At 41.0% G+C, this 13,294-nt stretch overlaps 1 protein-coding gene across 7 annotated transcripts in view; it reads left to right on the top strand.

Annotated features, from left to right (window-relative positions):
* The first annotated feature begins 1,168 nt into the window (after positions 1-1,168).
* Positions 1,169-13,294, top strand: part of ATP6V1H (ATPase H+ transporting V1 subunit H) — a 119,882-nt gene continuing 107,756 nt past the window's right edge. For 3 of the 7 annotated variants that reach the window (XM_072604593.1, XM_072604587.1, XM_072604592.1), the window contains exons 1-2: positions 1,169-1,306; positions 2,852-3,009. In XM_072604593.1, the coding sequence (XP_072460694.1) occupies positions 2,897-3,009 (113 nt within the window). In that variant the 5' untranslated portion in view covers positions 1,169-1,306; positions 2,852-2,896. Of the gene's footprint in view, positions 1,307-1,378; positions 1,488-1,899; positions 1,973-2,851; positions 3,010-13,294 lie in introns of those variants that run through there. The other 4 variants (XM_072604594.1, XM_072604590.1, XM_072604589.1 and 1 more) reach the window with 4 other exon arrangements.

Here is a 13,294-nt window from a genome sequence, read left to right as displayed (position 1 = left end):
CTTTTTTGGCCATTAATCAAACCTACTTTTTTTCCCTTTTTAAATGGCTATTGACTAAACACTTTATGAGTAGATAGCAAAATTTATGTACACCATTTTTGGTGGTACTTTCTCTACTTCCAATAGAATTAGTCCTGGTCCCCCGAAGGTACCCGACAACAATCTAGGGGGTAACCTTATCTAGATATTTACCAGTCATTCAAAATTCTACATTTGTAAGCTTCCAATTAACAATTAGCCAGCCAGAATGAATTAACTTTTTAGAAAGAAATAATCATATGAAACTTGGTGGGTTGGGGTGGGGAAGGGAACGGAATAAGCGTCGTCTGTTGGACCTCAGAGCCTGCTGAGTACTGACTGAACAGATCCAGTCAGAGGGGTGGGGGAAAGGAATGGGGGCTTCTCCTGCAGGGGTCAGGCCGTACAGCTCTGCTCCAGCCACAGCACCGGAAGAAAACTTTGGAAGAAAAACTCAAAATGGAGCTTGACTGTCTCATGCCCTCTTCAAGGTCAGGAAAGAAGATGCGCGTTCCCTGTAAGCCCGCCTACACCTTTTCGGGCCCGACCATAGCCCACCCCGTACCCCAAATTGGATACAATGTATCACTTCAAAATGCTACTGTGATTCGACGCGAAAAAAAGCGTGCTAAAAGTGGGGGAGGGGAGCAATTCAAATCCCAGCTCTGCGCACGACACTGGTCAATGCACTTCAATGTCTCCGGGCCGCCAGTCTGTAAAATAAGGAGCGCGGGCTGCACGAGCTCCGAGGTCTCTTCCAGGTCTAGATCCAGGTGCTTCTGGCTCCATTACAAGGTATGGGGGGGGGGGGAGGGGGGGCTTTGGCTTCTAGGGGCGGCTGCCGCGGCCTCACGCTCCTCTCGGCCCGCACCGTGAACGCGGTTCTCCCTTATCTCTGACCCGGCGGGGGCCCCACCAGGCTCGCCTCGCCCGGGCGCCGTGCGTGGCCCCCGGGCATGCGCCCCTCGTCCGGCCCTCCAGCGTCTCCGCAGGTCACAGGCCCGGCCTAGGGTACTACAGAGTGACCCACCGACCGCCCTCCGTCGGGGCGAGCCGAAGACTGGGCCCCGCCCACGCCGCGCGAGGCCCCGGAACCCTCTGAGCTTCCGCAGTCCGGGGCACGTCACGTGCCGTCCTGTCACATGACCCGCGCTCTGTCAGTTCGAGACGGCAACAACCGGTTTCCTTCTGGTGACTCCGCGGTCCCCGCTTGTCCTGGCGTCTCCCTGCCCTTCCCGCAGCTCCCACCTACGCTCCCGGACTCTGCAGACCGCGCGTCCAGGGCCGGGTAAGAGACCGACGCGAACGCGGGGCCCGAGCGGAGGCGAGGTCTGGGCCGGGCTGGGGCGGAGGGGACGGCGCCCCGGGCCCGCCTCCGCGCCGGGAGTCCCTGTCTCTCCTTCACCCCCCTCCAGCGGCGTGCCCTCCTCCGGGCTTTGGAGGCCTGGGCGTGGACGATGCGGATGTAGGTAAACGTGAGGGAGGGGCGGGAGGCTGGGGAGCGGCCCACTCACCTTTCCAGACTCGCCTCGGGCCCTCTTCCCAGCCCCCAATTCTCTCGTCCCCTGATGACCTTCCCTTGGGGCTGGAAGCGTGGAGTCCTTGTTGCTGGGTGTGAGGACACGGGGGTGGGAGGGCGGGGAGAAGGGTCCCTCGGAGCAGGCCCGGCAAGGGCCCTGGGCGTCGGGGAGGTGGAGGTTCCCCAAAGCTGCGTCCCGTTCTCCTCTTCCCCCTTCTCTCTCTCCCCCCCCCCCCCCCCTTCTCCTCTTGGGGCCTGCAGCGGGAGGACTGGTTCGGTTTAGGCTTCAGGCTGGTAGGGGCTCCTGTGATAAAGGTTGTTTCTATTACCGAGGTGATTATCTTCTCTGATTGCCACCATAGGAAAACCTGATTAGGCCTGGTCTGGCCGGTCCTGTCCTTGTCACCACTGTTTGTTTAGGTAGAACACCCTCAGGTAATGCGATTAGCCCTAAAGCTGAAGGTCTGGTTTTGTGGTTTTGAAAATGGCTAGTGTATCTTCGCTTTTTTGTGGGCCTGTACGTAACTAGTGATATGGGAAATGTATCTTGTAGCCTCATAAATGGTTAGCAGTTGTATACATGAGGAAAAAGTAATATGTTACATTGAGACTTTAGACCTCCTTGATCAGGATAGACTTTCACTACTGTTTATACTTGGACTTTGCGTCACAGTCTTGCAGGAGAACTGATATGTTTGTAAAATAACAGAAGAATTTATAACTACTTGGAGAAATAACTTTTCCACTCTCTCAAAATTTTATTTTAAGTGATGTCAGTCTTTTAGATCAGAAATATCTCCCTTTAAAAAAGTTTTAAAATTTTATTTTGCAATGTCATTCTTTTAATCAGTTAATAAAGTTAGTAAATCGATGATACGCATGGCTTTACTTGTACTTTAGATGTTTGGCACTTTTATATTCTCCCAGGAGAATCTAGAAGAAAAGTTGATCCTGCTTGATTAATTTGAAGCATTTTCTTAAACAATTTCTGACATGTTATTTTAAAAGATTTCTAGTATGATGTTACCTTTACATTAATGGAAATATTTTGAAGGATCTTTTTATCTGGAAAAATAAAAGTACTAGATGAAATTATCATTCTTAGGCTACAATCCCAAGTAGGCCACCTGGTATCTTAAAGCTGGAATTGACTTTTGCAGTCATCTATTTGGCAGTACTCTTCCCTACTCCCCCCATTTTACATTAAATCAAGACCCTAGAGGTGGAGTTTTATGTTGAAGTAATTAAAATTTGGAAAGTATCATGTAATTTTGTTTTATTTTTGATCTGTTTTTTTCTTTGCATCTGACTTAGTGATTATTGAAGATCTGTTGAAAAAGTTCAAGACTACAAATTTAGATGACCAAAATGGATATCCGAGGTGCTGTGGATAATGCTGTTCCAACAAACATCATTGCTGCCAAGGCTGCAGAAGTTCGGGCCAACAAAGTCAACTGGCAATCCTATCTTCAGTAAGTAGAGATTTATAGTGAATCATGGGTTGTCAGCTGCTTCTCATTCAATCTGGTAGGCTTTTTTTCATGGTCATGTTACTGTGACAGATCCTGGAAAAACATTTATGATGTGAATAGGTGGAAAAACTTGCTATTTAAAATAAATGGCTTTTTTGTATATTAAGATTTAATGTGTTTGGTTTTTTGCTGCTCTTCATTCATTGGCATGTAGTCCTCTTTTTTTCCCTTGAGACCTGCTTTTGTCATCAAAGGTATTACTGTGTGTATTGATGGATGTTTATGATAGAATGGATTCTTCTTTTATTAAAATGTACGTATTTGATTTATGTATATATACATGTGTGTGTACATTGTGAATAATGAAATTTAGAAATCTTTAGCTAGAAATTTTAATTGTTTTCTGAGTGGAGGAACTTGAGTTACAATGGCAATTCTTTTAATCACTCCTTTTGTGTTTATGTGTGTTACTATAATAATTTGTAGGCAGTGAAATGTTGGGGTCTGGTTAAGTATCCTGATTTCTCTAGTCTGGATTCAGTTTAGTCTAGAGAGGGCAGAGAGTCTGTTTATAACACCTCTGGATCTGTTTATACTTTAAACAATGGCTTTGTTGTTCATTATGAAACACAGACTGGTAGGCTTTCATATATAATGGTGGCCCCTGAAAAAATATTTTAGGTTTGCTAAACTTTTTATAATGCTCCATTTCCATAAAGTTACTTTTTATATTTTTTCCTTTTTCTACTTCCTATACATCTACATATTCTTTTTTCCCATATGCCTTCATTGTACTTCATATATCCTCCATGAAAGCCATTTTAATTGCTATAGAGAATATAAGAAGCAACTTGTGACATAATTAGGGAAATTAAGACATACAAATGAAAACTCAAGTTTTAGTTCTCTGTTGATAGCTGTTTGCTGTATGTCCTGCTGATATCTCAAACCCAGCTAAATTAACCATCCTACTATTTAACTTTGTTTTTCCTCTTGATTTTCCCTATATATGTCAATCTTATTCCTGGTCACTGACATTCAAAACAATACAATTTCTTCTTTCTTATTTCCTGTATGCTTCAGGCTTTTATTAGCTGTCTCCAGGACTATTGCAGTAGCCCCTCAACTAGTCTTCATTCAGACTTTTTCCTCTATAATTCCCCCATGCATCTTGTTGTTGGAGCCTAAATTTGCCTGTTTGTATCTTCTGCCTACCTGTTGCTCCTAGGTCTCCATTCTGGGGCCACACAGAATAAATCTAATCCTCCTTCTGTATGACAGCTCTTTAAACATTTGAAAATGGCACCCCACCTTTCACAAAGCTTTTTTTTCCTCCAGACTAAAATCTCAACCAGTCTTCGTATGCTATGGACCCTGGGCTTTTTACCTGTCTGGTCACTTTTCTCTGTATTCTCCAGGGTGTCAATGTGGTATGAAGAACTGAGAGCAATTCTCACAATGGGATCTGTTTAGGATAGAGTATAACAAGATTGCCATTGTTTAGTTATGTCTGACTTTTCATGACCCTGTGGACAACACAGGGTTTTCTTGGTAAATATACCTGAATGGTTTACCATTGCCTTCTTTGGTGGATTAAGTGTGTTGTTCACATGTAGTTACTGTCTGGATTTGAACTTTGATCTTTCTGACTCCAGGACCAGTGCTCTATCCATTGAGCCATATGGCTGTTCCCTTAAGGTTAAATTCTGATGGGTTGTTGTTGTTTAGTTCATCAGTTGTGTCTGATTCTTTGTGACTCCTTTGGGATTTTCTTGGTAAAGATCCTGAAGTGGTTTGCCATTGCCTTCTGCATATCATTTTACAGATGAGGAAACTGAGGCAAACAAGGTTAAGTGACTTGCCAAGGGTCACTCAATTAGTAAATCTCTGAGGCCAGATTTCAGCTTATGAGGATGAATCTTCCTAACTTCAGGCCTAGCACCCTCTCTCCTGTGTCACCTAACAAGATTATACCTTTTACAGTCCTTGATAATACAGTTATATTACCTTTTTTTTTTGGTTACTAAAACATGTTTTTGACTTGTTGAGCACGTGGTCCACTAAAACCACAGATCATTTTTAGGTAGACTGTAACAAGCTGTGTATGCTTTATTAATCTTTCACCTGTGAAGTTGATTTTTTGAACTAAAAGATAAGATGTTACATTTATTCCTTTAAAATTCCTGCTTGATAGATTCAACCCAGTATTCTGGTTTTTTGTTAACTTTTTGGATCCTGAAATCTGGAATAACTATCCCTCCTAAGTATATGTTATCTGCAAATTTGGTAAATATTTTCATCTAAATCTCCAGCATTTTAAACTCAGTGACATAGTTAAGCAACATTGGACAAAGCACATATATATCCCTGTGCCATTTTACTGAAGATCTTATTCCAGGTTGATATGACAATTTTTTGGATAAGACCATTCAGTCAATTTGAATCTACCCAACTGTACCATTGTAGCCCACTTAGCCTGAGAGACATTGTCAAATATTTCATCAAAATCTAGGTGTAATCATTATCTATAACATTACTTTGATCTTATTTATCACCAAACAGGTGGATTTAGTCTTGCAAGACCTATTTTTTTTTAAATTTTGAACTTAAATAAAAAAAGAGGAAAAAAGGACATTTGCATGTACACAGCAGAACATAAAGAGAAGATTCAATATAAAACCAATATAAATATATAAATATAAAAGTTCCACCTCAGACTGTTTCCTTTTAAAAAAAAAAAGCAAACTATGTAATAAATATATTGTTTTCACAGCTACCCTGTTTTTCTGTGCTTCCTTCTAAATTTTCTTTTGTTCTTTGCTGTGCACTTCGAAATTATTTTCCTCCCTCTTCTCTCCCCACTTTGCCCTAGAGGAGGCTACAATTGAACACAAATACACACATGCATATATGTATTTTTTGTGTGTGCATGTATGTATATGTGTATATACATATATCTGTGTGTGTGTGTGTGTGTGTGTGTTTTTGTAATGAAGGATGAACACGACCCGTGAGTAGATGCAGCTGGCTGAATGCTAGCTGGGTACCTCACCTCACCTCCTGAACCAGTGGGGCAGCTAGGTGTTGCAGTGGATAGAACACCAGTACAGGAGTCAAGAGGACCTGAGTTCAAATTTCACCTCAGATACTTGACACTCACTAGCTGTGTGACCTTGGGCAAGCCACTTCACCCAATTGCCTCATCCTGGGTCATCTCCAGTCATCCTGATGAATATCTGGTCACTGGATTCAGATGACTCCGGAGGAGAAGTGAGGCTGGTGACCTGCACAGCCCTCCCTCACTCAAAACACAGTCAAATGCAAGTCATGTCATTATTTCTGTGATGGCATGGTCTTTTCCGGCAACGAAGGACGAACATACCTCACCTCACCTACTCCTCTCCTTCCCCTTCCTTCTGCTCTCCAAAGGAAGGTAAATTGGGATGGCCAAAAGTTGCCCAGTTGACTTGGGTTTTCCTGGCTTCCCTCCCCTCCCTTTCTTTCCCCTCCCCTCCCTCCCTTCTCTCCTCCACCCTCATTTGTCTCTTCTGTATCAGTTCTTCCTTTCATGTCTCAATTTTATGAGATATTTGCTCCTTTTTACCTCTTCTTATCTAGTTTTATTTTTTTATAATAAACCCATCATATTCAGTTCAGTCCAAGTCTTTCTTTCAAACTACCCAAGTAATGATGTATAAGAAGTAAACAATTTGACCTTACTGAGTCCCTTCTAATTGGTCTTTAACGTTTACCTTATGTTTCTCTTGGATCTTATGAGTTAAATTTTCTATTAAGTCCTAGTTTTTTTGTCACCAATCCCTGAAAGCCTTTCAATTCATTGTTATGTCTTTTTTTTTTCCCATTCAGGATTGTATTCAACTTCTCTAAGTAAGTTAGTTTTGGCTGTAACCCCAGCTGTTTTGTTCTTTGAAATATAACGTTCCCAAGACCTATAGTCTTTTGATGCAGAATTTGCTAGGTTTTGTGTGATCCTGATTGTAGCTCCTTGGTATTCAAATTGTTTTTTTCTTGTTGCTTGTTTTCTTCTTAATCTGGGAACTTTGAAACTTTGGCTATGATATTCCTGTAAGTTTTCTTCCTGGGATCTCTTTAAGGTGGTGATTGGTGGATTTTTTTCCTTTAGGCCTTCTTTGTTCTAAAACTTCAGGATAGTTTTCCTTAATAACTTCTTGTAATATTGTATAAAGACTCTTATTTTTATCATAACTTTCAAGTAGTCCAACAATTCTCATATTGTCTCTCTTTGATCTGTTCTCCAGTTCGGTTTTTCTAATGAGGTGTTTCATATTCTCTTCTATGTTTCATTCTTTTGATTTTGGCTTATTTGTAGGTGTCTTATAATGTCATTAGCTTCCTCTTGGTGAATTTTAGTTTTCAAGGAGTTATTTTCTTCCTTAGGTTTTTGGATCTCTTTTTTCCAATTGGTTGACTTTTTCACAATTTTTTTGATTTTCTTGGATTGCTCTTTCTTTTTTTTCCCTATTTTTTCCTCAACCTCTCTTATTTGATTTTTGATGCCCTTAACTCAAAAGTTATTCCAGGTGTTCTTTTTAGATTTGTTTAACGTTTCTTTTTGTAAGAATGACTTGAAATTTGACTGTCTTCCTCTGATAATGAACCCAGATCTTCTCTATCCCTGTAGTAGCTGCCTGTGATTGATTCTTTTTCCTTTGCTTACCTATTTTAATTTTAATTTTGTTTTATTTTTAGCTTTTTGTTATTATAATCAGGCTCTGGGCTTGAATTGTGGGGAATGGTTCCCCAGGCCTCAGATCCTTCTTACTATAGTTTTCTGCTCCCTGTTTTAGAGCCCAAATTCAGGCACTCCTTGTCTCTACCCCTAAGTCACCTGTGCCTGAAACGTTCTTCCTCCTTGTGGTCCCTCTCAGGACTGCAAACTTCAGCTCGCTTCTGGAGCTGAAACCAGGGACTCTGCTCTCCTGTAAGTGCCCATAACCACCAGGGCCCCTGCCCTGATGCTACAGAACTCATTTGGTATGTGCTAGCTCCCTCTGGCCCAGAGCTGCAGTCTGGGACTGTGTCTGATTAGCACAGGTGGGACTGGGGTCCTGAGGGTGCAGAGGGTCCTTCTGTCTTCCCCTACTCAGCTGTCCCACTGTTAGTTGTGAGGCCTTATGGAAAATTATGTCAAAATTTGGTTGCCTGGAGAAGTTCATCAATATTGTACGTCAATTTCATGATGGCACATTGGCCTGGGTTCTAGATAGTGGACAATGCTCTCATGCCTTCCCAGTCACCAATGGAGTGAAACAGGGCTGTGTGCTTGCTCCCATGCTTTTTAGCATGATGTTTTCAAATGTTTTCAATGAGGATGAACACAGCATCAAGGTCAACTACTGTACTGATGGTAAGTTCTTCAATTTGAAAAGGCTACAAGCCAAGACCAAAGTGGAGGGAGTGTTGGTACGTGATTTTCTGTTTGCAGATGATTGTGAACTCAGTGCAGCCTCTGAAGCTGAGATGCAACAAAGTATGGATCAATTCTCTGCTGCCTATGCTAATTTTGGCCTAATAATTAACACCAAGAAAACAGGTGCTCATCAGCTACCAGCACACCATCTATACTGGAACCATTGTTTATGATAAATGGAGAAGTTTTGACTGCTGTGGATAAGTTCACTTACCTTGGTAGTGTACTTTGCAGGAATGTACACATTGCAATGAGGTTGATGCATGCATTGCCAGAGCTAGTGTTTGGGAGGCTCCAAAGAAAAGTTTGGGAGAGAAGAGGTATTACACTGACTACTAAACTGAAGGTCTGTAGAGCCATTGTGCTGACCTCCTTGTTGTATGCCTGTGAGACATGGACGGTCTACCAGTGCCATGCCGGAAAACTGAATCACTTCCATTTGAGCTGTCTTAGGAAGATTCTGAGGATCACCTGACAGGATAAGGTATCAGACACTTAAGTCCTTGCTCAAGCTGAACTGCCAAACATTTAAACTGTGCTTCAGAGAGCGCAACTGTGATGGGTTGGCCATATTGTTTGAATGCAAAATGTATGTTTGCCAAAAAGACTATTTTATGGAGAATTCACATGGGGAAGGTGATCACATGGTGGTCAGAAGAAGTGATACAAAGACACTCTCAAGAGTTTTGGATTTGACAGGGCAACATGGGAGACACTGGCAAGGCACCACTCAGCATCGTGTGCCCACATCAGAAAGGGTGCTGTGCTTTATGAGCAAAGCAGAATTGAGACAGCACTAAGTAAACATAGGATGTGCAAATTTGGAGTATGCACCCCAAGTATTCACATGAATCTATCTGTGCCCAACCTGTGGTAGAGCATTCTGAGCTCATATTGGTCTGATTGGCCACAGTTGGACACACTGAAATTTCACTTTATCGTGATGATGTCATTTTGGTCCTTTTTGAAGAGGAAGGACAACAACCAACCAACTCAGTTGTCCAACACAGCATTGTCTGTGAAAGTGACTGAGGCTGCAGTTCTAACCCAGCTGCCTGAAGGACTTGTTGTTTGTTGATTAGGTGTTGTTGCCTGCCTCCACCCAAGAGGTCCAGTCTTTCCTGAGGTTGTCTCAAGTTTTGTGGAAGGACGACTGCTCTAGCTTCGCTTTGATTTATTTCTGCTGCACTGTATTCTCTTTGAAGTGATATTGTTGTTTTTTTGTTTTTTGTTTTTGTTGGTGGAGGAAATTTAGAGAGCCTGGAGTTTTCTGACCTTTTCATAGGACTATGTACTGTGTCTTTAAAAATATTTAAATTGGTCAGTAAGTTCTCTGTGCCCTTACACTTGTTTCTTGTTGAATTTTGAGGGTTTGAGAATTTTATTCTTCAGCTTCTTAGCTCTCCCAGGCTGACTAAATGGTTTTCTTTGCTTAGAACACTGCTTTTTCCTAAAATCCTTAGTTTTCCCCCACTCCTTTAACTTACTGAAATCAGTCTAAACTCCTTTGGCTGATATTCAGAACCCACTACTCTTTGCTCCCAGTTTATCTTTCCAGCCTTACCTCCCTCTTCTCCCCTTTCTATTTCAGTCAAATTGAATTACTTGCTTTTCCCTAACTATGGTTTTTGCTCTTCTTGCCCAAAGGCAAGTTACTGTTCCCACTGCCTAGAATGTCCTTTACTCCTTGTTTTACCTGTATAATTTTTAATTACCTTTCAAAGCCCTGCTCAAATGCTTTCTATTTTATGAAGTCCTTTTTTCCTGATTCCTCTCAAAGAGAAGTATTTTTTCTTTTGAATTACCTCTTTATACTTCATTTTCTTCCTCATATTTTAGTTATTTGAATAGTATAATGAATAAGCCCTATTAAACTGGAAACTCCGTTAGCATAGGTACTGTGTCATTTATAATTGTATCTTTCACAATGTCATGCATATAGTCAGTGCCCAGTAATTGTTAATGGATGAAAGAATAAATTAAATGAAGATATTACTGAAAAATAGTAATGCCTTATGTGTGACCCTTACAGTTTTAAATGTACTTTTATTCTGCCATTTGAATCCAGTTAGATGGGGAGAAAAGATATTACCTTCATTTTACAGATTGGGCTCAAAAGGCTTAAATGTCTTGACTGTTGTTATACAGCTAGTAAGTGTCATGGAGGTATTTGAAATCAGATGTGTTCTGATCCATCCAAGTCCAGTACTCTTTCTACTATACAGTTGAAACTTTGGAAAACTGCCTTTGGCCTTAGGGACTATTGGTTTTCTATCTCCAAATTATGATATAAAATGTGTTGCTCACAAATTTGGAAAGAGTTAGAGGATAAATAAATGTGAGGTATAATTTATAGGAAGGACTTTGAGGAGAAGGTTCAACTTCAGATGGGCCTTGAAGAATAATAGTCTATTGATATAGATAATGGAATGGGAGGGGGGCAGGGTAGGTAGACTTGTGTTTCATAGATATCACACAGGAGGCACTGGACTTTTGGGACTCCAGTCTCTAACAGGTTCACTCTTAATCTGGTCAGATAGGCAGACACCTTTGGAGGGGTTAATAATCAGCTTTAGTCTTTTCTAGTCTTTTCAAATGGTTGCTGGGAGAACCAGCTCCTACAGCATTCCCTAGTCACCCTTCTTGTAGAGGCCAGCTAAAAGGGGGGACAACTACCCCTAAGTCTCGATGGGGTCATTTGAGACAGGTGTAGCTTGTATGCTCCCCTAAATCCCTTAAAATCTCAGTGGGGGCCAGTTGAGGCAGAGATACATGCATTCCTCTATGCATTCCCTATGGTTTCCCCACTCACTGACCAGTCCCCACTTGGTTTATGTGGCAGCACGCAAAGAAGGCATCTTGCCAACAATGGCCTCAGGTTAAATTTAGCAGTGCCCTCATTCTTTGCAAGCAAGCTTAATATCAATTATGTCATCCGTATACCTCACTGTGCAGCCTAAGTAGGACAGCCCATCACTCTGATTCTGGGAATTACTATCTAGAATTCTTGGAACTATTCTGGGAGTTATTATCTAACACTTGGAAACTAGATATGACCATGGTCATGGATCTTGAGAAACTAAACTAAAAAGGACAACAAAATCCTCCTTTATGACTAGTCATACCTGATTTTTTTACCTATATACCTTTTCCCAGTTTCCTTTCAAATAATCTTAGTATTTATTGGGGTTGGAGTGCAGAAACAAATATTGGAAGTTGTCAGGGAGTTTACTGTGGACATTGAACAGTAGTTTAGAACTTAGATTGTTTTATATATGTTTTTTTCTTAGTAACTTTAATGAGTTATAATTTAGACTGTTCATTAAGACTTTTTATATATACCTCTTCAATGTGGATAATTCTGTCAGAATTACTGAAATTTTATAATCATATCTTTGAAGAGTTTATGAGTATTTTGATGGGTACAATTTCATGTTAATACAGTATTCTGAATAAATGAGAATGAATAGATGTGAGCAAGGAGAATTTATATTAAGGCTGCACTTAGCATTAAGAAAATGAATTTTGTATAAATGTTTTAGAATTAGTTTTTTATTTTATTATAATTATTTTTTAAAATTTGTTTTTATTTTTTAATTGAATTATTTTATTTGTTTTCAGTGTTTGACAATCACTTCCATATCTTAGATTTTTTTCCACTTCCTCTTCCTCTTTCTCCCCTCCATCCCAACTCCTTCCCTGAGATGGCACAGTCTTATATAGGTTCTACTTGTACATACCTATTAAATGCAGATTGCATAGAAGAATTAAAATGAATGGGAGAAACCATAAAACAAAACATAATACAAAAAAAAAATGGTCTGTTCCATAGTTCTTTTCTCTGGATGTGGAAGGCGTTTTGCCTCAAGAGTCCATTGGAAATTTTTTAAGTCCATGCATTTCAGTGAAGTACTAAGTTTACCAGAAAAATTCCTCCCACACTATGGTGGTTGTTGTGTAAAAAGTTCTCCTTTCACTCAGCATCAGTTCATATCAGTCTTTCCTGGCTTCTGTGAAGTCTTCCTGTTCATCATTTCTCACAGCATAATAGTTGCATTACATTCATATACCACTACTTGTTCAGTAAAAAAATCAAGGAAGTTTCAAAACATCTTATTCCCCATCTTAAATTTCTGGGTTTTTTTTTTAAAGCCAAAGAAAAACAGTTTAGTAAAGATTTGCCATATTGGGTTGAGTCTTAAGGAGCCTAAGCATTTGTAATGCTTTTATTAACAAGCAGGCCAGATGCAAACTCAGCTAGACAGAGTCTGAGCTGGGTTGAATCTGAGCACTTTCATGGAGGCAAGATGGAACTTAAATACTGAAAAGACTAGGAAAGATCTAGAGGTATTTGTGATGAGACTGGGGTAACTAGTGAAGTAATCCATGATGGGAAACAGCTGGAAGCAGTTGGGTGGGATCAGACAATGGAGGGTTGGGGTGGGGCAATCAAGAGGTAACAGACAATGGAGGGCCATGCTAGGCCAAGGGTCGCTGATTTGAGTATGAAAGGCCAGATTTGGTGGGAAGATTGGAGGACCTGGCTGCCTCTTTCTTATTTATGAAAAGGACTATGAAGTTTACATAGGGGATATGCTGTTTCTGATTCTTCCTTTCTCCTCACTTCCCCGAAAGCACAGTGTAGGTGTTGCCTTTCACCTGAGGCCCTTCCTTCCTGCCCATTTCTGGCCCCATTTGTGAGTACCTCGACAGAAGCTTGGAGGGTAGGGACTGTGTTACTTTTGGCTTTGTATCCTTAGTGGCAGACAGAGAGGGGTAAATAGTGCTGGTCTGATGGTGCCCCAGGCACTTAAGAGTTCTACAAACTTTTCT

Source organism: Notamacropus eugenii, chromosome 4 (assembly GCF_028372415.1).
Source record: "Notamacropus eugenii isolate mMacEug1 chromosome 4, mMacEug1.pri_v2, whole genome shotgun sequence".
NCBI lineage: Eukaryota > Metazoa > Chordata > Mammalia > Diprotodontia > Macropodidae > Notamacropus > Notamacropus eugenii.
Note: the sequence above shows the minus strand (reverse complement) of the source record. Positions and strands in the feature narration are given on the sequence as shown.